The 24,522-nt window shown below is 43.9% G+C and overlaps 1 protein-coding gene across 1 annotated transcript in view; it reads left to right on the top strand.

The window, feature by feature from the left end:
* Window positions 1-24,522, top strand: part of LOC147611191 (DNA damage-binding protein 1a-like) — a 122,286-nt gene that overhangs the window by 64,558 nt on the left and 33,206 nt on the right. The window contains exons 5-8 of the mRNA XM_086785854.1: window positions 6,793-6,844; window positions 7,400-7,462; window positions 7,575-7,624; window positions 7,704-7,779. Of these exons, the coding sequence (XP_086641980.1) occupies window positions 6,793-6,844; window positions 7,400-7,462; window positions 7,575-7,624; window positions 7,704-7,779 (241 nt within the window). The remainder of the gene's footprint in view (window positions 1-6,792; window positions 6,845-7,399; window positions 7,463-7,574; window positions 7,625-7,703; window positions 7,780-24,522) is intronic.

Below are 24,522 nucleotides of genomic sequence, written 5' to 3'. Positions count from 1 at the left end.
TGTGGTAGTTGTAGGTAGTTGACTGTACTGTGCAGGTACAGTCCACCAAATGAACAAGTGTAGGTACAGTCCACCAAATGAACAAGTACAGTTGATTGTACTGTGCAGGTACAGTCGACTGATACTGTAAGGAAGTGGTACTGAAGCAGGTACTGTACGGAACAGAAGGCGATTGCAGACAGATATTCGTAGCAAGTACTGTGCAGGCACGTTTACTGTACTGAGCACAGTACGGAGCAGGGTGATCAGGTACAGTTGGTACACTTCGTATGTTGGTGCAGTCGACTGTACGCAGGCAGGCAGGTACAAATGAAGGCAGTGCTGACAGGTGCAGAGGCGGCGCTGACAGGTGCTGTAGACGGCGCAGACAGTGTACGGGCAGGTACCTGTACGGAATGCTGCTGTCGACGTCTGGTACGGGAGTTGCAAGCTGTAGTGTACTTGCTGAAGGCGGCACTTACTGTGTGTGTACGGGCAAGTACTGATGTATGGGCTGGACAGGAACTGAAGGCGGCAGTGTACGGGCAGGGCAAGGGCAGGCCTACAATGCTCTGATACCAAATGAAGGCCTATGCACTGTTAGGGTTAGGGTTTGGGGATGCTGCAAACACAGGCGTGGAGAGCAACAGAGAGAGAGCACGACTGCTTGTATATTCAGATGATAAAAATGTGAAGTACAATAGCCACATAATAAGTGACCTAAAAGGATGTGTTCACATGTCCGGCCATAAAATGTGTCGGGTGGACCAAAACACTTATAAACTGCTTATAAGTGTAACTAAGCTAAACTCGGGGGAAAAACCTCCACTAACTGAAGTAAAAAGTGCCCCAGTAATCTACTGATGATCACTTATTTGGATTATTAGAAGTTCATTGCTTCTGGCTATACTGGATTGGGAAATTTCCAAGACTACTTAGGAAGACAGGCCAAAGTATTAGTAAGCAGGCTGATTATAAGAGTTACGACTCATAAAATCTTATAAGTTACTCCTATGATTCCTTACAATTGGTGGGCAAGAAGGTTCTTTGACATGAACACTATTCCAATCACTCTTTTACCCAACCACTCAAGTTATGGATCTGGTATTGAGTACTCACCCACCCATCACTTTAGCTTTCACTCACGCACACCAGAGTACACACACACATCGCTTTTGAAAAACAAAACATTTCTTGGAATCATCATCTTTTTCATAAGCAAAAAATAGCATGTACATGGCCAGTTCTTTTAGGCCCATCATCACCATCACGGCCAGTTCCTGTAGGCCTCATCATCATGGTTAGTTACTTTAGACCTCAATCACGACAAGTTAGAAATAAGGTTTATAAGTAAATAATCCTATAAGTATCGATTTTATTGGTTAACGGAAAAACCTATATATGTGCGGTTATGTATGTTATGTACTTGAGACTAACCCTAGCATTAGGTTGACTAATGTGTGGGCTAGCAAAACATGAGTCGGCCAGTACATGATGAGTCGGCCAACACAAAGAAGCAAGTCGGCCATCTGAAAACAAGTTGGCCAGCTCATGCAGTCTCCCTACTCCTAGCAAAATTGGGAAAAAAACATGGACAATGGGAAAAAATGGAGAAACTCCTACACGGGCGGGCACACCACCACAATGGCCCTCACTCCCTACTGAGTAATATAGTACAGACAAAGCATACCTTTTGATCCTGGAACCTCAAAGCTTGGAGGTTGTTCAACATACACCTCCTCCTATAAGTCACCATTCAGGAACGCAAATTTCATATCCATCTAATACACTGGCCACTGCTGAGTAGAGGCAAGGGTAAGAACTGTCTGAATTGTGGTCATCCTAGTTGTCGGTTCAAAAGTGTCCTCATAGTCGATGCCAGGCTGCTCAGCATAGCCCTTAGCCACAAGTTTGGCCTTGTGCTTGTCCATGGACCCATCGGACGTATACTTGGTCTTATAGACCCACTTGATACCAATGACTAACCGTTTTGATGGCCTCGGAACCAACTTCCAAGTTCTATTCTTCTCTATGGCTTCAAGTTCTACTTGCATGGCTTTCCTCCAAGTCTCTTGGGAAAGAGCTTCCTTAATTGAAGCAGGCTCTTTGTCCCGAATGATACGAGACATCAATGCACAGTTCACCTGTAAAAGCTTCTCTAATTGACTTTTATCACGAACTTTGTGCAATCTTCGAGGTCCATCTTTCGTGGTCAACTCTGAGGGATACTTCGTAACACCTGATCCCCGAATGGTGTCCAACAACCACTTTGGTACTCGAACAGAACGCGGAGCATCCTGCCGGCTGTTGTGGCTCATCCCCAATCTTGGGCTCAACCTCTATAACGAACTGAGGCTGGCTAGCTGCAACAATAGCTTGGGAATCATCCTCATACTCATTTGGTTCTCCAAGAAGTGGTGGCTCCTCAACGGTGGAAGTTGGAACATGCTTATCAAAGACAACATCTCTATTGACAACCACCTCATTCCGTTCTACGTTATATAACTTGTAGCCTTTGGAAAGAGAGTTATATCCCACAAAAACAAGCTTAGCTTCCCCCTTTGCTTCTTTGGTATGTGAACATATGCATCACTCTTAAAAACACGAAAATGGGAGACATCTAGTTTCTTGCCAAAATAAATGGAGTCATCTTAGGTATTGATTGAAGTCATCAGAGATCGGTTGGGGGTATGGATAGCCGTAACCACAACCACTTTCCAAAGTGGATGAGGAAGATGACGATGCTCCAACATCGTCCTCGCCATCTCCACCACAGTCGTGTTCTTTTGCTCAACCACTCCATTCTCTAAAGGTGATCCGGTATTGGCCAGCTCCCGCTTGATGCCATGCTCCGCACAAAATTGCACAAAAGCATTAGAAGAAAACTCTCCTCCTTTGTCAGCTTGAACAGTTTACAAAAAAATGACGAACGGAAGTCAGTCAACGGGAGGTTCGAGGTAGAGAAGTTTTGTGAGGCGGCAAGCTTTGATGGGAGTTGTCGTGCAGCAGGTGATGATGTAACTTCTCAAGAGTGGCGCGCAAAGGGTTCCGAAAAACACTTTGACCATTAATGCAATTAAACACTAAAATAGGCCATTGCCTTGAACATATGCCACTTAATCCACAAAACTGTAAAAGAGAGATGTGCAAGACAGACACCACATAAAGGCCGGAATGGGCCAAAACACCCCCCCCCCCCCCCTCTGGAGTATTTTATTACACAAAGAGAATACTATCATGTACAAGCTTTGAGGGCCTTACTCTCTCCACGGGAGATGCTGGATTATCATCCATATACAAATGCCATAACACAGCCCAACACAAGGCAACCATAAAATTCCAAGTAAACAATATAATCCATATGCCTCCATGGTACTGATTCTTCCCCAAAAACCACGGGTCTTCATGCAATAGAGCTGGTTCAACCGATATAGCTCTCCATTCAGCCAATACTGGGCTGGTGGTGTATTTTCTTTCATAGAAGGACCAAGCCTTTGCTCGGTTTAAGGTTGGTATGTTATGGCGAAAAAGGAGTCTGGATTGCACATGAAATCGTCATTTTTATTCAAGCCTTTAATAAGCCTTAATCAAAGGCTTTAATAAGCCTTTACTATAAGCCTTAATTATAAGGCCTATTAAAACCCCCACATCCAGATTTGTTTGCGCTCGCTGTTGTTGCTCAACCTGCCAAAGCTTCACTCTTGCTCTTGCTTGAGGACTTGCAGTTGTTGCCTGGTGGAATACTCTTCAAACATCACCAGGACCTACAGCCAGTCTCCAAGACATCGAGTGTCTACAGGACATCAACAGCAGTAAAACCACCTCTTGTTGTGCCTACAAATGCCAATTTGGGGCTTTCTGAAAAGTAAGGTGAAAATCATTTAATTGATAGTCTCTATCTTAAAAATTTGGGGGTTTTTAATTTCAAAGCAAAAATCTTCAAATTGAAGCTACAACATCAAAGAAAAATTGGGGCTTGCTCTCTACTTAAAAAATTGAAGCTTGTAAAAGGTTGGAATTAAGTGGTTTTGTTCAAATTGGTCTCCTAAGCCAAAATTGTTTGCAATTTTTACTTTTGGGGGCTTTTTCAAAAATTGGCCATCCGAAAAAAATGAGCAAAATTGAATAGGCAAAAATGTTTAATTTTTGGCGCTTTTCCAAAAATCAACATTTTCTCACAAAATTGATGCCTTCTTCATCAACCGGTGTCACCCCCATGGATACTAGAGGCGGCAGCACCGCCTTGAGGCATTCGGGTAGCACCAAAACCCAGCTTCAAAGACGCTTGGCTTCATCGACTATCTTCTGGCCATCGTTCTAGGTGACAGTGTCTTGGAAGAGACGCTTGAAAGGGCGACACCACCGGTATCAAGGGGGGTATTTCACCTTGATTTCCTCCGAATTTGTAATTTCCGTATTATGTGTGTGAGTTAGGGTTCTGTGCCTGGGATGTCTCCCAAAATCTGGAAAAATAATCTTGTGTGCGTTATGTTTTCCCTCCTAAATGTTTGCATCGCCTTGTGTTATAAAAGGCTTTGTAATTTCCTTGATTACCCTGTTTTGAGTCAGGGGGTAGTCTAGAAGGGCAGAGGAATTTTATGTGTGGTCAAGCTCCATATGCAAGCTTGATTGTGATTTGTTGTATCACGTTAAGCACGGCCATTGTGATCTTTTGCACAACGTAACGTTAGTGAGTCCAAATTGCCATAAGTATGAAGGCTACTTCATAAGACACCACCTTCGCTTCAAAGGGGGATTTGTTGGTTATTTCGAAGTCTCTTGTATCTTGTATGTCCGCCACGTATACCTGTCGGTATGTGTGTATCCATCTATGTGTTTGTATAGGTGTGAATATCTCATGTATGTGTAAGTGTACTTATAAATGTGTGAACCCTCTCTTATTTGGATAAGATAAGCTGAGTGCCATGTGTCGTGTTCCCATGTGTATGTTCCCATGTGTCGTGTTCCCATGTGTATGTGAGTCTAAAGATAAGGTTTGCAACCTATAAAGGCATGTACTTAGTGTACTTCAAATCATATCAATTCAATCTACATTGAGTCGTGCAATTATCTCTCTCTAGAGCAATGAATTTTTGTCTAACTCTCTCTCTCTCTCTCTCTCTCTACACAACAGCAATGGAGAGGTTCCATCCTCTTTAGAATTGCAGAACCCTAACTCTATCAGGTCCTACACTCATATGTATAGCTTTTGCTAATAGTCAATAAAAAGCTATACTTATGGGATTATTATCCTATACTTATGGGCCCAAAATATTAGTAAGCAAACTGATTATAAGGTTTAAGGCTCATAAAAGCTTATAAGTTAATAATAAATCTTATAAGTTAATAATCCCATAAGTATGGCTTCTGCCAACAGCCAATAAAAGCTATACTTATGGGACTATTAACCTATAAGCTTTTTTATTAACCCTTATAATCGCTTGCTTACAAATATTTTGGGCCCCCTAACCCATTGATTAGTGAACCTAACCCTAGGATTAGTAAACCTAACCCTCGGATTAGCCTAATGTACATAACATTGTTGGCATTGGTCGATGTGGTGGGATGCCGATACTTACCACCGGAGGGTTGAGTACTCTAGGTGTAGGTGCGAAAGTCACATGGTTTATAAGGGTGAACACTAGTCCTGTAATTGAGCCACAAATGGGGCTTGAGCCACACATTTTCAAGAAGAACTGTACAGCGTAAAACGTGTTCAAGAAAAATGCAAATACTATTGCCAACTGTACATATACGTGTCTATATGCACACATGTACATATACGTGTCTATATGCATCATCTATGCAGACATGCATAATTACATAACATGCACACCTGGACATGCAAAGCTCTAAGTTTTGTGTGAATGAATTCATGGTTGTTATTTAAAGCGAACTTTTTTTAATACTGCTTTTTTGTGGAGATGAGTTTTTTCTTCTATAAAAAGAAAGTGGTGGGGATGTCAGCACATAATCTGAAGCTACACATGATAGAGTGATGGTTTGATGGTTTTTGAGTGTTGTGGCTTTCATCATGAAGTTAAGATCACCCTTTTGTTCTTGTCAAGTGGGAAACTAAGTTCGAGTTTTTAATAGTAGATAAACAATTTCAACGATGTGATCTCTATAGAGTGCATCACCAGGGGAATTATAATTCCGCGAATGGATTTACTTAGATCAGCATAGTTGGGAAAAGATGCCTGGTCTGGTATGATGATGGGCAATGGAAAAATCTTACTGAAGACTAACTTGTATCAATGGGACATTGTGTTGTGGTTTGCACTTTAGAAGTTAAAATGTAGTTTTGTCATTACCTTTGAAGTTTGGGTCCAGGACAAGTAGATTTCTTTTGAAGTCTTTGTCCAAGTTAGAGCCAGCTGTTTTTATTAATCTTTTCTATCTAATGATATACAATTTTCCCTACTCACTACCATTGGTGCACACGCGTGTTCTTTAATGCTATCCTTCCGCAGTGCTACGTCTACTCTTCTCCTCCAGAAGAAGTTATAGGAACTCAGTTTGATGGTTTATCTACGAAGCTTTGTCTACTGGGTGACATTTCGTTATGCATGAACCTGCACCTATCTACTCTTGGGGGTTGATGACATGAGTGGGGATTTGATAGTAGGTAGTCTATGCTATGCATTCTGGATTTGATGTTTTGAAGCTCTATGAGTAGATTCTCAGAGAGTCAAGATTGCACTTTTGTTTTTATTAAGTTTGGGAAATAACCTGATCTCTCCATTGGTATATATACATATATATATATATATTGTCACTACCTTTGGTCAAGGTTTATGGTTTTCAATGCAGAGCGATGGGAGACGTTTCGGATCGGATTGGAAGGCCCACAGACAATGGCCAGGTATATGGTATAAGTGCTCATTCTTCTCATACAGTGCAGGTGGATCGTTTCATTGAGTGTAGCTATAGGTGCACCTTTAGGTGTATTTAGGATGAGTAGCGCTCAGTGCACCTTTAGGTGTATTTAGGATGAGTAGCGCTCAGTGCACCTCCAGGCTATGAACGAGTCCTTTCTCCTCAAATAATTCTGGGGTAAGTTATATTGGTCTCGGGAATTTCTTACTTAATGTTGAACTGTGGTGCGCTGATGATTTCCTTCCATGAAAATGGAAAAATTTGGAGCAAAGAGCTTGTTATTAGGGTGGCAGACAAGAAGGAGAGGTGAAGAATGCAGAAAAGGCAGCTTTTTTTTTTTGGGGGGGGGGGGGTGGGGTGTGTGGTCTCAGTGAGTTTGAAACACACCATCATGGGTTAGGCATGCATAGTGATGCAGATCAAGAAAGTTTCTGAATAAAGCAAACTGCTTCTCCATGAACGCTTTTGTTGATGGACAATCTGAACATGTTGTCACTATTCTCAATGGGTAAAGCTAAACCTTTTGAATCTTTTTATGCAGATTGGCATCATCGATCCTGATTGTAGGCTTATTGGGCTGCACCTCTATGATGGATTGTTCAAGGTTTGTGACTTATGCATTGAAATGCTCTTGTGCCTGTTTTAGTACCATCATTTAAAGTGCTCTGATGAATGCTAATTGCAAGTGGCTGTTGGGTTGACAAAATGTCTGACAGGTCATACCGATTGACAACAAGGGCCAGCTCAAAGAAGCATTTAACATCCGGTAAGAACTGCCCCAAATGCCCTTGTCGGTCTTTTTAAGCGAAGTTTACAGCTTTGGATGGATTTTGTTGGCACTGCAGCTTAGAGGAACTACAAGTCCTTGACATCAAATTTCTCTATGGATGCTCTAAGCCCACTATCGCAGTCTTATTCCAGGTAAAACTATATCTACAGCATTGTTTTGGCTTATGCAAAGCTTAACGGATGTTTCATAACTTGTTACTTCAGCATTCTCTAGACTGCAGTGATGCTTCAGCTACCATTCTGTGATATGGCTCTCTTATTGTAGAAGTCTTCTTCTGCCTGGATCCTCACTGCATGTGTAAAGGACAACGTCCTGCAAGACCACTCGTGGTTAGCTTTCAATCAGAAGAACACAAGGTATCCAGCATCTAGCTCACTGCTCTCGAGCTGCTTGGGCTCACCTCTAGATGTGTCTAGAGACATAGCTCACATGTGTAGTAAGTCCTTGTGTCCCATGCCACCAAGACACACCCTAGATGTCATCGCACGGAGTAGTCTCTTCTAGGCCAGGAGTCCAGGAGTCCAGGATTGGGATGATTAATCTCCGGAAATGGCCCCAATAGTTGGCTTTAAGAACTGCTTTAGATCAGGGGAATACATGGAATCCGACCATATAGCCCCTTGGGCTCACCCCGAGCTGGAGGTCTAGAGGTGTAGAGAGACATAGCTCATATGTGCAGCAAGCTCTTGCGTCCCATACCATTAGGAGACACGCTTCCGGTGTTGTCACATGGAGAAGTCCTTAATAGGCCAAGAGTCTAGGATTGGAACGATTATTCCCTTGAATTGTCCGTGATAATTGACTCATAGTCCTCCTAAAAACAAGGGGCTATTATTAGCTCAACACTAGTCTAGTAATTGAGCCACAAAAGTGGCTTAAGCTTGATTTATGAATTTTGAAGAAATGGAATAGCAAATCAACAAAAAAATTCAAGAAACTACTATGCATTTGTTCTGGTTAAAGTTTTGAAAAAAATCATGTATCTAGCAAATTTACGATTTATAAAATTACTAAAATTAGCATTAAAAATATTGTAATAGCCTTATCTTCAAGGAGACGTTGTAGGTGAACACGGTTTCAGCCATGAGAGAATGTGAGTGGTAGAAGAGTTGGAGAGATGAAGCCATGGTGACTTAAGTGTATAGAGATGGATGGGTGGAAGAGATAGAGAGAGAGTTGTTGCACAACAGAAGAATGATTGTATTATGATAATACTTCCACCATGTACAATGCTTTATATAGGCACCAAGGCCCTATCTTATGTTCTCTTAATAAGAGGGTGTTCACACTTAAGATGTTCACACACCACTGGACACTTACTAGACTCCGAAATATTCAACAAACCCCCCTTCGGAGTGAAGAAATGTCATCTAAGAGAGAGACCTTTACTATGATGATTTTGGGCTCTAGAGTACAATCATGTGATACAAAAGAACACAATGATGCCAACACCTGAAACTCTCATGTCAGGCTTGATACAAGAGCTTGACCATACATAATACTTACATCACTCTATCCATAGACAAGTCCCCTAGCTCTAAGTAGGGAAAGTAAGATAAAAAGGAGCCGAGCAAGATAAAAAGGAGCCGAGCCTTTAATAGAAACAAGGCTTACAAAAAAAATTCAGATTTTGGGGGCCTTAGACCAAGACTACAAAATATTCATATTTTGGGTGACAACCTAGGTAGAGAACCCTTGACTTGTGCATAACTAAAAGTGGAAGTTCAAAAAACTACCCACATCGGTGCAATGTCGATGAAGATCTTCTTTCAACGTTGTTGCCAAGAGGTTGATACTTGGGCTATTATTTTAGGCTGAGGAGCCAAGGTAGAGTACTTGCTAATGCTCGATTTGGAAGCTGTAATGAAGAATCCCCCACCTTTTTTAAAGGTGACTCTGATACCATGTAGGTGAACATGGTTTCAGCCATGAGAGTGTGATTGGAAGAAGAGATGAGAGATCAAGCCATGGTGCCTTGGTGCTGCATAGAGATGATGGGTGGGAGAGAAAGAAAGAAAGAAAGCTTTATTAATGTCTACTAGAGGCTGAAGTCAGCCTATGAGACTAAACAATATACAACTGTCAATGTCCTTTGGGTATCCAGATAATAGAAAAAGGTACAAGGTACAAAGCTGAAAAGCTAAAATCTGAAAAGCTAAGGATCGATGGGAGAGTGGACCATCAAAACTGACAAGGGATGGAGGGAGCTCTATCACTAGGGGCTCAATGTGCAGTACTGTATGCATCGGGTATACAATCATGCTATGCAAATCTAGCTAGCTTCATCCAGTACCATACTGGGGATGTAGGATGGTGTACATCAGTGGGGGAGGGGCAAAGACCTCCTGGAGGGTCCTCCCTAGATCTGATCGAAAATGTGTGAGTCTCTCCTGGACATAAAGCTGGTGGCGAGACCGGATCTGAGTGATCTCTCTCTCATGAAGTTTGGGGGTCTGGTAGCTTGGTGCTCTCTGTCTCCGTCGAGCTTGGAGATCCTCTGCGCGCTGAAGTGTGACCCCCTGTTGTGGTGGTCGTGGGGGTGGTGGTGTAGCTCTCTGAAAGAAATCTGTAATCTGGGACTGTTGCCTACCTCCCTGTGTCGTCTGTGTTTGTAGTAGTCTCTCTCTGTGTCGCTGTATCTCTATCAGGAACTGCCCGAATCGGCGCTGGTCTGTCGACTCCATGATCTGGCGCAATGAGTGGGGCTCCCTGAAGAAAGAAAGAGAGAGAGAGAGAGAGAGAGAGAGAGAGAGAGAGAGAGAGAGAGTTGTATTGATGTCTTCAAAAGGCCAAAATGACCTATGAGACCAAAAGGTTACATCATATCCATGAGGTACATCATCTTGGGTACAAAATGGTAATAAAGAAATATAACAAAAATCTAGAACTATAAAATCAAATCTAGGTACATGAGCAAATAGCTCTCATATCACCCTAATACATTCCTCATGGGCTACTGTGACATGGTGCTCAAGGTGGTAAAATTGAGCCGGCGTGAGGTCCTACGATGATGGGAGATGATGGCCGAGATCCTCATGTGGTGGCGTGGCCGTGGGCGAGGGCCATGGGGTCTGGACTACTCTGGGGCGTTGAGCTCTGCATAACTCAGTGGCTCTGTTGAGTGTGACACCTCTCAGCCGGGCTCTTGCACTAGCGTGTGGTCCGGGTATGGTGGGTGGATCGGCCCTTGGAGTGCTGGTATGGAGGAAGTTGGTGAGAGCTCTTTGTGTTGGTCCTCGAGCAAGTACAGTTGATATGGATCTCACTAAGGGCTCCCTGTGTGTGCGGAGCTCTAGAAGAAAAAGTCCCAGGCATCTTTGATCCGGTAAGTCCATGATCTTGGAAAGTGGTCCGAACCTAGCTTGGAAGAGGTAGTGGAACCTCCCTCGAATCTCATAGTATGTAGGGCATCGGCATATGTAATGATCCTCTGTCTCTGGTTCTTTGTGAGAGAGCTGGCATATCCTGTCCTCTGCTGCGGCCGCCTTGGGCCCATATTTGGCAGTCTCCACTCTCTGCTGGTGGGACGAGGTGCGGATCTGGTCGATCGCACATCTCACCCCAAAAGATAGGTGTGTGTCCATGTAGTGTGGGCGGATGATGAAACCATCCTTTGTCAGGCATAGGAGGTGATCTCTATAGAAGGCCATCTTCGTTCCTAGTGGACGACTAAGTGAACGGCATGTCTTCTGTGTTGGTCATGTCCACTCCCGGCTAGTTCAGGTGTGAACCCAGCTTACTCATGGCTCTTGATCACTCTTACTGTGGAGCATAGTGTAGGGCAGCATTCACAGCTTTATCACCCTGCTGCTACCCGTTCAACACTGTTCACTTGAGGGGGGTTTGTTGGTCATGTCTACCTACGGCTAGTTCAGGTGTGAACCCAGCTTACTCACGGGCACTTTTTCCCTGTGGTTGAACACATGTTTTTTCCCCGTGTGAACACACTTATGTGTGTTGGGCACTTAGCCCTAGGCTTTTTAGTACTCACGTGTACTTTCATTTCATATCATATTAAGTACATCTTTTCCAGCACTCACGTTTCTCTATGCTTGAGGTTGTGTGTGTGTGTGTGTGTGTGTGTGTGTGTGTGTGTGTGTGCGTGCAGGTTAGCTGCCCTTCTATCCAACATTCTGAGTATCCAGTTTGACAATGTCCTTCTTGATAATCCTGTTCCGCTCTGTGCGGCTGAGAGCCAATGACGGGGCCTCTATGCAGTACTGGAATGGCGGGACTGTGTTCATCTGCATGCCGTGCATGCCAAACCAAGTGTCTACCTGTGCATACCAGCACTCTATATCTCCCTTGAGTGTCAGCTGTCTCGTCAACTTGAACTTACAGACTTACAAAATTGTAAATAAAAGCAAGACATTGCAATTTTCATATGTCAAACCGAAGTGTGAGACATGTTAAAACTTAGCACTCAAGTTTCACCAGCCCACATAGCACAGCTTACAAGTAACCAAAAAGATTGTCTAAAGACTCAAGAGTAGCAATCCATAAAATCAGAAATGTGACATGAGGCATGGCCATTGGCCAAGGCAATTGACAGTCTGGCACATGTGACATAATACATAAAAAAACCTGAAGGCTATAAATGTCCTGCTCATCAGGTGGGATCTCCGGGATGTCTTTCACTTTCTCGATGTCAATTTTGTCGACATTCACCTATGTGGGCTCTATGGAATTGCCTCTCTGGATGGAGGTTGCAATGATAGTAAACCAACCGCTCTAATTGTGAAGTGGTAAATTTGTTTCTTTTCTTTTGTGTGGAAAAGGGCCCATGTACTCCAATTTCTCTCACAAGGACCTAAGCTGTAGTCTTGTGAGAGTACTCTCATAGCAAGCCTCTTTTGCCAAAATTCAAATACCAAAATTTATGGGTGAGTCATGAATCATGATTTATCATTCATGACACAAGTGACAACACATCTGACATGAGCACAAAACTTTAATGAAAACTCACCAGCTGCGGGGCGCTTATACCATATTTTTCTCACCAAGATACGGGCTCAACATCCATGAATGCAATTCCGCAGAAGGTGACACAAAATGTTTTCCTGTCTTGTTGTGGAAGGCAAGCCGCTACCGCTCCAAGATAGCCAGCTCAGCCACATCTCCACCCACCCATTCTGTCACATACTCGATCCAACCATCCTTCAACTCCTCGCAGATTGCCTGGTCTTCGTGTCTCCACAAAGGATGGAGAATGTGGACCACCGCATGGATTGGTCTATGAAACCAATCCCACCATTCGTTCCAAATAGCACCAAGGTTGCATTTAAAACCCGTTTTTTATTATTTAGGACGTTTTGGACTTGCAAATGTTTCAAACCCGTTTTTTATTTTATTTTTTGGACTTGCACTTGTTACTCTCTTTAGAAGAGGTTTTTTCCCCATGTCCTTTTTGGCTTGCCCATTGGGAGGTCTAAGCGTTGGTTCTTCAAACTTAGCTTATTTTCATGTCATGTTATGGAACATGTCATGTCAACATATGGATGATGATCCATATGATTTTAACATTAAAAAGTACGTAACGTTTTTTACGTACTTTATCAGTCGGCAACGTTCTATACCACGTACTAAACTCGTATCGTTTCGTACGTTTGAAACTACCTTGAATAGCACGAAGGCTGGCCTTCCTAGTTTGTTAAACATTCAAATTTAGATTCTAGATGCTGGAAGTTTAGAGTTGACATTTAAGAGTTAAAGAGTGAAGACAATACTTACTCAATGTCAGAAATACGAGTTGCCTTGCCTCCCCGAGTTTGTCCATGTAACTTGTACAAGAGTCCCATGGTGCTGCCCTCCATGTCGGTGATACGCAATACGCTGTAGAAAGGTTGCAAAACTCTCACCAACTCCTCTGTTGTTGCCCACCACTCACCACCCATGATAGTGTTTGCAAACTTATCTCACTTTGGACACTTATTGTCAGCCTCCCAATCATATCACTCCTTGGCCACCACTAACTGTAAGAGTCCCTTTCGGACTCTTACTACTCTGTCAAGCACTATGAACATGTATGCAAACCTAGTGGTCGAGGGTTTACACAACTCCAACTCACCCTGTGCCATGTAAATAGAAAGTATCTTGGGCCTCTTTGTGACAAATTTGACAATGAAGCGAGATGTATTCAATATGTTCTGCACCCCACCAAGCTTGCCCATATCTTCCATCATAAGATCTAGACTATGACTGGCACATGGTGTCCAAACCATGTGTGGGAACTCGTCCTCAAGCATGCGGCCCATACTAACACAGTTTGAACCATTATCAGTCACCACCTGCACAATGTTTTCCGGTCCAACTTCCAACACAGCCTCGTGCAAATGGTAGTAGATAAACACTTTTGTCAACACTGTACCTGCCTGGGATGCATCAATGGCATGCAAGAACGTTGTGCCCTTGCAAGAGGACACCAAGATGTTGTACACACTCCTCTTGCGTACATCAGACCACCTATGACAAAGCAATGAACAACCATACTTCTCCCATGTCTTTCTCAATGGCTGAATTTCATGATGCACTTGTGCACGCTCTCTACGGAGCTCTTTTGTGCGCATAGTCTCATAGCTGGGCCCCTCCCACTCGTATCCAATTCGACTGATTACACGCGTCTTTCTCAATGGCTGAATTTCATGATGCACTTGTGCACGCTCTCTACAGAGCTCTTTTGTGTGCATAGTCTCATAGCTGGGCCCCTCCCACTCGTATCCAATTCGAGTGATTACACGCATGGCACATTTCCAGAGTGCGTAGTCTGTTGAAAGACAAGGCACACTGTATGAAAAGCTTAGTTAGCTCCCGAGTTGCCTCTTTCACAGCCTGCTTTTGAATATCAGCTTGATACTACCTCTCTTGAGAGACCCCACAATTGGCAATTTAGAACGAGCCACTACTGGCATAGAGCTCGAACCTCCATGTACACCACCTGCATATGAGTCTTGGCTCTTGACCACCTGTGTTTTGCCCCTCCCCCTCTTTGTCACCGTCTCATAATTCTCTTCTTCCTCGACACTTGTACCTGTGTTAGAGTAAATAACCCCTTCTTGCATTTTCTTCCAAGCTTGTAGACCATCATGCACAGCCTTTGGCACCTTGGGACAAGCAGAAATCCCCTCCCTCTTCAAGCCAGACAAATGGGCTTTGATGCGAGTTACACTCCCGTCAGCCACTAACAAACAAAAATTGCATCTCCATTTTTCAGCCCCTTACCCACCATATCTTCCAAGAGAAGTGACGTGTGCCCACAGCATCACGAGTTCGACCCATCTCGGCAAAAGATAAAAAAAAAGCTCCTTGCTCAAAATCCCCAATCTCAGGAAGCTTCACAAATTGGCCAAAAAATATTTAAATGATTACCTGCGTAGCAACAGGGAATGCCCCACACGGTGGTAAAAGGATGCGTGTGTAGGAAACATGTGTGCGCGTAGGGGTCGACGGTGGTGAGAAGTGAAAGGAAAAAAGCCCAAAATTTTCAATTGCACGTTTTTTACACGTTCAAAATCCCCAAAATTTTTAGCAAAAAAAATTGCAGATTAAAAACTCTCTTCAAAAAACCCGAAACATTTCGCTGTTAGTGAGGTATGAAACGTGTTTTTTTGCTACTATGCATGTAATCTCATCATGGTACAAAAGAAAACAAAGATTAGAGCTATGAGCTGGGAATGTCAAATCTGAGATATATGATATGGGAGCATCATCATCATACAACAAATGGAGCTACACCCCTCCCCCCCCCCCCACCCCCCGGTTAGGGGGAGGGGGCCTCAAGAATATTGAGCATGGGATTAGCTAGTAGAAGGATATGCAAATCTTTCGGTCATGGGAAGGTGGCTCTGTGCCTCTCCAAGATCACCTTAAGCTAGGGTTGATGTTTGTGTTGCTGGCGAGGTCTAGGGAGTTTGGGACGTCGGGCTCGTTGTAGTGCTGTGGGCCGGTCTAGAGTCCCATGAGAGGGGTCTAGGGGGGGGGGTCGGGCACTTGAGAATATGTGGTTTCATGAGGTTGTGGGTATGTCATCCATGGCTGGTGTGGCGTTCTCTTGTGCTTAGAAGAACTTAGTGATGGTTGCTTGGGGCTTGGGTGGATGTCTCCCACGGGGTCTGGACTGCCTAATCTGTGAGTTTTTGCAGTGATGAAGCTCTAGTAGGAAGAGGCCTAGGCACCGTTGCTAGGTAATCCATGATCTTGGATAAGGGTCCAAACCCCTCTCTAAAGAGACAGTGGAACCTTCTTCGAATCTCAATATAGTGGAACCTTCTTCGAATCTCAATATATATGGTGCACATGCATATGAAGTGCTCCTGTGACTCGACCTCCCGTTGGCACATAGTGCATATCCTCTCCTCACAAGGTATCTGTGTGGCTCTCCCTATCTCTATCCTCGGGTGGTGCGATGCCACCCACAAATGGCCCATTGCAATCTGCATGGCATGTGACATGTATATGTCAAGATATGCGATCCTCAATATGAAACCATCCTCTATAAGTCTCATGAAAGTATCCATGTTGTATTGCCGTCTGTGTGAGAGTGACTCATGTGTTGTGATCTAGGTATCTTGTATGTATAGTCCCAATAAATCATATCTAATCACCTGGTTCCCGTCATCTTGAGAGAGCCTAATGAATGGGGAGTCTAGGTCATACTGGAGTGGGGGGAGGCGATTCATCATGAGTTCTTGCCTCATGAATCAGGTGCATACTCGGCCTGCGCATCTGCTGCTAGCTGTTGGGAGGACTGTAGGGTGAGCCTCGAAAGTCTCTAGGGGGCCATGGCACTGATCTTGTGAGTGTATGTGACTGTTTGGAAGAGTGCCTCTACTACCATGGGTGCTGTAGCAGACTCTGCTAGGATAAATTAAAATAATTCATGTGGGAGCGGTGGTTTGCTGCGTATTGTACAAGAGAGCAACATGACTTGAGGCTTTCTATCTTCGACCATTTGGCTGCTGTAAGATTAGGTGCCCAAAAGGGTGCTCCATACATCAATGCCGGAGTGACAGGTGAAAAATAGCCACAACTTGATCCTCGACTCCTAGAAATGGGCTTGGAAGCACCGTCTCTACGAGAGATGCATACCTGACTGGTCCAGTAATAGTGACTCCCAAGTACACATATGAGTGTGCAATTTCCACTAGGCTGCCCATGTAGATGAAACTTAGTCGAGATGTGAAAAGAGGGGATGTGTTGAGGATCATAACTTTGGTTTTCCAAGGTTTACTATGAAATCCCACTGTGCACAAAAGTTCTGTAATGTGTCAAGATGTCTATGGAGAATTTGCAATAAGCACAATGTCATTAGCATAAAGTAGTATGGAAACAAGGATGCTTGCCAGTGATTTACCTCCTCCCCTTCCTCTATCAATGACGGCCGAAATTTCGTTGATGTAGAGGTCAAAGACAGTGGGCATCCTTGCTTCACTTCAATGGTGCTGGAGATCTCCTCTGATAATCCTCTTGTTGGGGTAAAGGCGTTATGCCCACCCTTATAGTGTGTACAAGACCATAAGTTATAGTACATAGTACACTTAGTACTTTTAATGTACTAAGTGCACTATGTGTACTAGTGCAATATACATGTGTGATAGGGGAGTCACACACTCATGCCTCATGAGTTGACTTATCCCCACAACTCTCTCTCTCTCTCTCTCTCTCCCTTGTTGTTTCTCTGTGTATGTCTCCCACATGAACATTAACCTAACCCTAATTCCTGTTTCTCTCACACAACTGGTATCAGAGCCATCAACTGGAGCCATGGTCATTCTGCTGGTCGTACCCTGTGCTGGTTGTACCTTGTGACTGCTATCAGCTGGCTTAAGCAGTGCTGCTCTCCCAGGCGCAGGTGGAGAAGAAGGCGAATGCAGGGCTGTCAGCGCTGGGCAGCATATGTCAATACAACAGCAGGCGGGCGTCAACAGCGCTAATAGTGCAAGGCAGCGTTAAAGGCGAGGCGCCTGGCCACAAGGGAAGACACGCAGGCGAACAGGCGAAGGCAGCATAGTGGGCACCCAAATTGCTTGCGCAGATGCTGTAGCGCTGCTACTCGGCGAAGGCGAGAACCTACCATAAGGCAGCAATACGTAAGCGTTGGGTAGCTGGCTGCTAAGCGTGAGCGAATCAGTCGTGGGCTGGCGAGCGTTAGCCATTGAAGGAGGCGAGCGGTGAACAGCAGCGAGCGAACACAGGCGAACACGCTTGCAGTCGTGCGCGTGTAATGCTTACAGTTTTGACTCCAACGCGGCCAGCCAAAATTCATCGCCACGCGTCAGGCTTCAGCGCCAATTGGGAGTTGCAGGCAACACGCAATTGGGCGTTAGACGGCTTGTGCTGCTGGGCGTAGAGGAGTTTGTCACCCAGCCGTCCCTACCTGCACAGCTGCAGGAGCATCAGCATCAGCATCAATAGCAGCACCAAATTCATCAACTTTTTTTTCCTGCAACAAAATTCACAAATTACAAGGTATTTTCCTCAATTTTTTTTGGGATTTGCAATTGAGCAAGTACAATCAACAATTGAGCAGATACAGGTGTCGAATTGCTCAATTTTTGAGCAAAATTGGCAAAATTGGGTGACATTGGTCACAATCAGGATCAATTTGCAGGAAATTGGTCACAATCAGGATCAATTTGCAGGAAATTGGATGTCGAAATTTGGGGCTTTTGATGTAATTGTGCAATTAAGCACTCATACATGCTGTATGATGTGAAAAATCGCACATTTGGGCAAAATTGCAGCAAATTGCAGTGCAAATCAAGGGGCTTTTGTGCCGATTGGATTGATTTGCATGCAGGCAAGCGCATTTGACGCTGTGGATAATGTGCTGATGCCTTACAAGCACTCAATGTGCCTGTAAATCAAGGGGCTTTCATGTATTAGATGTATATGTGGCCAGGGGGAAGCATCGTGAACACTCTGGATGCCTTCATGTGCGTCAATGTACCATGTATGATCAAAAATTGATCTTAAATCAAGGGGCTTTTCAAGTTCTTATGCTTGTTAAGCTTGGCAAAGCAGCAGGCAAGACTTTTATGCCTTGAATCCTCAGAAATCAGCTTGCAGTCAAGGGGCTTTTGTCCAATTTCTGTACGGAACTGTTGTATGCAGTGTTCGGGACTGTAAAAGTCTGATTTTCACTCATTTGGACAGCCAGGAGAGCATTTAATGCTATTGTACCTGTTGGTACAGATTTGGCACAGCTTTGTGCAAGTTTTGGCATGGCTGTACACTGTTTTGAGTGACCAAAAGGTTCAATTTCAGCTGCTGTACTTGCCGGTACAGGTTTGGTACATCATTTGTGAGCAATTGGTACTGCTGTACAGTACTTTGGAAGGGCAACAGAGCACATTTAAGGTGCTGTCCAAAATCTGCAGCAACCAGATTTTGGTGATTTCATCACATAAAGTGGGAGAAAAGTTGCATTTGTGCTTCCGCAGTGGGAGATAAAGCTTGGGAGAACAACTGTGAGCACTTTGTGTGCTTTTGGTGCAGTGTTTGCACATTTTGCAGGGAGTCAGGCATTGACAGGTTGCATTTTGCTATGGCAACCACAGGTGAGAGCTCTTCATTGCTTCATATCAAGAAGCTTGAAGGCTCGCATAATTATGATATTTGGCAAACCCAGTGCTACAATGTGTTGCTCCAGAAAAAGCAGCACAAGCCTATCAAAGAAAGGGGTGTAATGCCCGCTTCTCTTACTGCTGAAGAGTGGGAAGCTATGGATGAGCTGGCAAGATCTACTATCATGTTGTCTGTGTCAGACTCATTACTTTTCAGCATTCGTGAAGAGAAGACAGCTTGGGGAATGTGGCAGAGATTGCAGGACTTGTATGCCCAACAAAGTGCCTCAAGCAAAGTGTATTGGTTGAAGAAACTCATAGGTCTTCAGATGAAGGAAGGGGCGTCTATGACAGCCCATCTAAATGAGTTTAATGGTATTGTCAGCCAGGTCATTAATCAAAAGTTGGCAATGGACGATGAGTTCAAAGCCACTTTTCTGTTATGCACTTTGCCAGAGAGTTGGGACACATTCAGGACAGCCACTAGCAATTCGCATGCTATGCTGTCATATGCAGATGTTGAGGGTGCTCTTCTTCAAGAAGAGATGAACAGGAAAAACAACTTTGTTGGAAAGTCCAATGCAATGAATGCACGTGGGAGATCCCAGCAAAGGGGGAAAAGCCAAGAAAGGGGATGGAGCAAGTCTCGCTCCAAAAAGGATTTGGAATGCCATTATTGTGGCAAGAAGGGACACATTAAAAAGCAATGCTACAAATGGAAAAATGATCAAAAAGAAAAGGGAAAAGGCAAAGACAAAGAGAAAGATGAAGCCAAAGATGTAAAGCCAAAGGGCAAAAGTGGAGTCAAGATTGAAGAAATCAATGTGTCACATGCAGGTGGCAGTGAGGATGAGGTCCTATTTACGTCTTCACTTGATGCCCATTCACTTCTTACAGGTGGTCATGGTATGCACTCATGGATCATTGATTCAGGTGCCTCCTTTCATGTCACAGGTTGCAGAGACTTGTTTGTCAGGTATACTGCTGGCAATGAAGGAGTGGTTTATTTGGGTGATAACCATGCATGCAAGATTCTTGGCAGAGGTGATGTGAGGCTTGTGTTTTCAGATGGCTCACAGCTTATGCTCCATGATGTCAGGCATGTGCCTGAGATCAAGAAGAACCTGCTTTCTACTGGACAGCTTGATGATGCTGATTATGTTACCACATTTGGTAGTGGAAAGTGGAAAATTAGTAAGGGCTCACTGGTTGTTGCCAGAGGCTCTAAGGTGGACACTCTTTACTTCATGCATGCAGGTGTTTGTCACCATGCTAATGTAAATGCAACCGAGCTGCCGGAAATCTCTGTGTGGCATAGCCGGTTGGGACACATGAGTGTCAAAGGAATGGAGCAATTGTCTCGTTTGGGTTACTTGCCTTCTCTAAAGTTTTCAAGTTTTCAGTTTTGTGAGCATTGTATATATGGTAGGCAACTAGAGTGCCCCCACAAGAAAGCTCTTGGACAGAAAGATGCTGAGTTAGAGCTTGTGCATACAGATGTATGTGAGATGCCTCAGCTTTCTTTGGGAGGGGCAAAATACTTTGTGTCTTTTATTGATGATGCCACACGCAAGGTGTGGGTTTATCCTCTTCGCTTGAAGAGTGATACATTCTCAGTGTTTCAGAAGTTTGTTGCTCTTGTTGAGAATCAAACTGGCAAAACACTGAAGGCTTTGCGTTCCGACAATGGGGGAGAGTATATGTCCAAACAGTTTCAGGACTTTTGTGATGCTAAAGGCATCAAGAGGGAGCTCTCTACTCCTTATGATCCTCCACAAAACGGGACAGCAGAGAGGATGAACAGGACCATTCAGGAGAAGGTCCGTTCTATGTTGTCACATGCTGCATTACCTCATGGTTTTTGGGCTGAAGCTGTTATGACAGCCGTTCACCTTATAAATAGGTCACCTAACACGAGGCTTGGTGGGAAAGTGCCAGAGGAAGTATGGACAGGGAAGCCTCCGTCATACAAGCACTTGAGAGTGTTTGGTTGCGTTGCGTACGTGCACATACGCAGGGAAATGCGCACCAAACTTGATCCAAAGTCTCACAAATGCATATTCCTAGGATATGGTGATAGAGGTGAAATGGGGTATAGACTTTGGGATCCCGTGAATAGAAAGATCATACGCAGCAATGATGTCATTTTTGATGAAACATGCATGTATAAGGAGCCTGCAAGGCAACAGGAGCCTGGCAGAGTCATCTTTGATGATGATGGACATCATGGACAACAACCAAGGGTTGTAAATCAGCCATTACAGCAGGAAAACCAGCCCTTAAATGGTGCTGAAAATGGTCCAAATGGACAGCCAGAGATGGCAAAAGATATGCCTATGGATATACCACAGTTAGAGGAGATACCGGGCATGATTTTTCAGCCTTATGGCATGGAACAGGAGCCACCAATGGGTGATATGCAGGCTGGACAGCAACCTGCAAATGATGGTCATTGGGTACGGAGGTCCACAAGACCCTCCAGAGCCCCTGACAGGTTTGTTCCAGGGGTTGACTACTTGATGCTCACTGACTGTGGGGAGCCCTCATGTTATGAGGAATCTTTACAGAGGGCAGACAAGGCTCTTTGGGAGCGTGCCATGAAGTCAGAGATGGATTCTCTGCATAAAAATGGAACATGGAAGTTGGTGCATTTGCCTGCAGGCAAGAAGGTTTTGCCATGCAAGTGGGTATACAGGCTCAAAGTTGCACCAGATGCAAAGCCAAGATACAAAGCCAGGTTAGTGGCTAAGGGCTTCAAGCAGGAATATGGTGTGGACTTTGATGAGATCTTCTCTCCAGTGGTCAAAATGACCACACTTAGAGCTGTATTGGCTTTGGTTGCTCATGATGATCTGGACTTGATTCAGATGGATGTGAAGACTGCTTTTCTTCACGGTGATCTCCATGAGGAGATATATATGCAGCAGCCAGAGGGTTATGCAGTGAGTGGAAAGGAGAAGCTTGTATGCAAGCTGAAAAAGAGTCTTTATGGGCTCAAACAGGCACCAAGAGAATGGTATCATAAATTTGATACATTCATGAAATCTCAGAAATTCAGGAGAAGTGACATAGATCACTGCTTGTACACCAAGAAAGCTTTGGATGGCAGTCTATTGATCCTCATCTTGTATGTTGATGATATGTTGATTGCCGGGAAATCTCGTAAGGAGATGGATGCCTTGAAGCAGAGGCTGCATCAGACCTTTGATATGAAGGATTTGGGTGATGCAAATCACATTTTGGGTATGCGGATACTTCGGGACAGAAATCAGCATGTGTTGTATTTGTCTCAGAAGGAATACATTGGCAAAGTTTTGCAGAGGTTCAATATGGACGGGGGGAAGAAGACTAGTACTCCTTTGCCTCCATATGTGAAACTCAATGCTATGGACAGCCCACAGTCGGATAGAGACAGGGCTGATATGGCCAAGGTTCCGTATGCTTCAGCTTGTGGCAGTCTCATGTATGCCATGGTTGCTACTAGGCCGGACATTGCATTTGCAGTGGGAGTGGTTTCTAGATACATGGCCAACCCTGGCAAGAAGCATTGGGAAGCAGTGAAAGGTGTCATGAGATACCTGAAGGGCACACAGGATATGTGCATTTGTTTTGGCAAACAGGATGCATTAGTGCATGGTTACACGGATTCGGATTATGCCGGTCATCTAGATAACCGGTTATGTATTTACATTCACAGGAGGTGTTGTGTCATGGATATCCAGGATGCAGAAGTGCACTGCCTTATCTACTACAGAGGCCGAGTATATTGCAGCCATAGAGGCTTGCAAGGAGGCATTATGGCTATCTCGGTTAGTGGTTGATTTGGGTTATACAGGGGATATTCCATTGTTGCATTGTGACAGTCAGAGTGTCATCCAGTTGGCAAAGAACCCTGTCTTTCATGCAAAGACGAAGCATGTGGATGTGAAGTATCACTTCATCAGAGAGGTGATAGAGAACAAGCAAATTCAGCTTGTTAAGATTCATACGGATGACAACCCGGCTGATCTGTTGACAAAGAGTTTGCCTCCGGAGCGGTTTGCTCATTGCAGACACTTGATGGGCATTGGATGAGGCCAGTTTGAGCCTTGATTTGGCCTTGTATATTATCATGTACATGCTGATTTTTCTTTTCCTTTACTTAAGGGCACTTTGCCTTTAAGTGGGAGGTTGTTGGGGTAAAGGCGTTATGCCCACCCTTATAGTGTGTACAAGCCCATAAGTTATAGTACATAAGTACACTTAGTACTTTTAATGTACTAAGTGCACTATGTGTACTAGTGCAATATACATGTGTGATAGGGGAGTCACACACTCATGCCTCATGAGTTGACTTATCTCTCTCTCTCTCTCTCTCCCTTGTTGTTTCTCTGTGTATGTCTCTCACATGAACATTAACCTAACCCTAATTCCTGTTTCTCTCACACACCTCTTGGGCGTCTCACCTGTCCTATGACCGACCCTTAAAATGCCATGATTCCCCAAATCATGTCTAATGGTATCCTTGAATCATGGAGTCTTTGCACTAGTTTGACTTGAGGCGCTATATTAAACGCTTTGCGGAAATCCACAAAGCAACAGTAAACCCGTCAGTGTCGTGCACTGGCCTCTTCTTTGATGGCTCGGTGTAATGAAGCAACAACTTTAGATTAGGTTTAGGACCTTGGTCATGGGCTCAAGTATAAAAGGGGCCTCATGGACTACTATTGTACCTTTTGATACCTTTTTGACATCTTTTGATATTGGTCATCTTGACTCTTGGAGCCTCGTGGCTTTCATAACTTGGCTTGTGGAAGGCTATTTCCATCCTCATAGTGGGAGGTTAACTCATTTAGGCATCATGGCCATTGAATGAGATTATCCCTTAATCTTGTATTAATCTATGGTGATTGTCTCTAATCTTAGCATTATGATCACTCCATTTCAATTAGTATTAAAGCTCTTGGCTTAGATGTTTGTTCATGGCGTGATTAGATGATTAATCATTTTTGGATTATTCTTAATGCAATTTTTAGAATGCATTTTTTAATCATGATCATTGATAATCATTTTCGGATTATTGTTAATCTAGTTTTTCAGATTGCATTTCTTTATCATGATTAGTGTTAATCATTCTCAGATTAGGAATTTCCACAGTTTTTAAAATGCATTTTCTTGATTTTCTTGTATCTCTTGATGTTCTTGAAAATCTTCTTGATTTTCTTGAATTTTGAATTAGAGTCTCTTTTCATCAAATCATCAGACAAAACCTAGTTTCCTACTATCATTTGCAAGATCTTTGCATTCTTGGGGAGATTCTTGGTTGCTGTACAG

This window comes from Cibotium barometz, chromosome 48, assembly GCF_041138505.1.
Source record: "Cibotium barometz isolate CiBa-2024 chromosome 48, ASM4113850v1, whole genome shotgun sequence".
NCBI lineage: Eukaryota > Viridiplantae > Streptophyta > Polypodiopsida > Cyatheales > Cibotiaceae > Cibotium > Cibotium barometz.
This window is presented reverse-complemented; position numbering and strand designations above follow the sequence as displayed.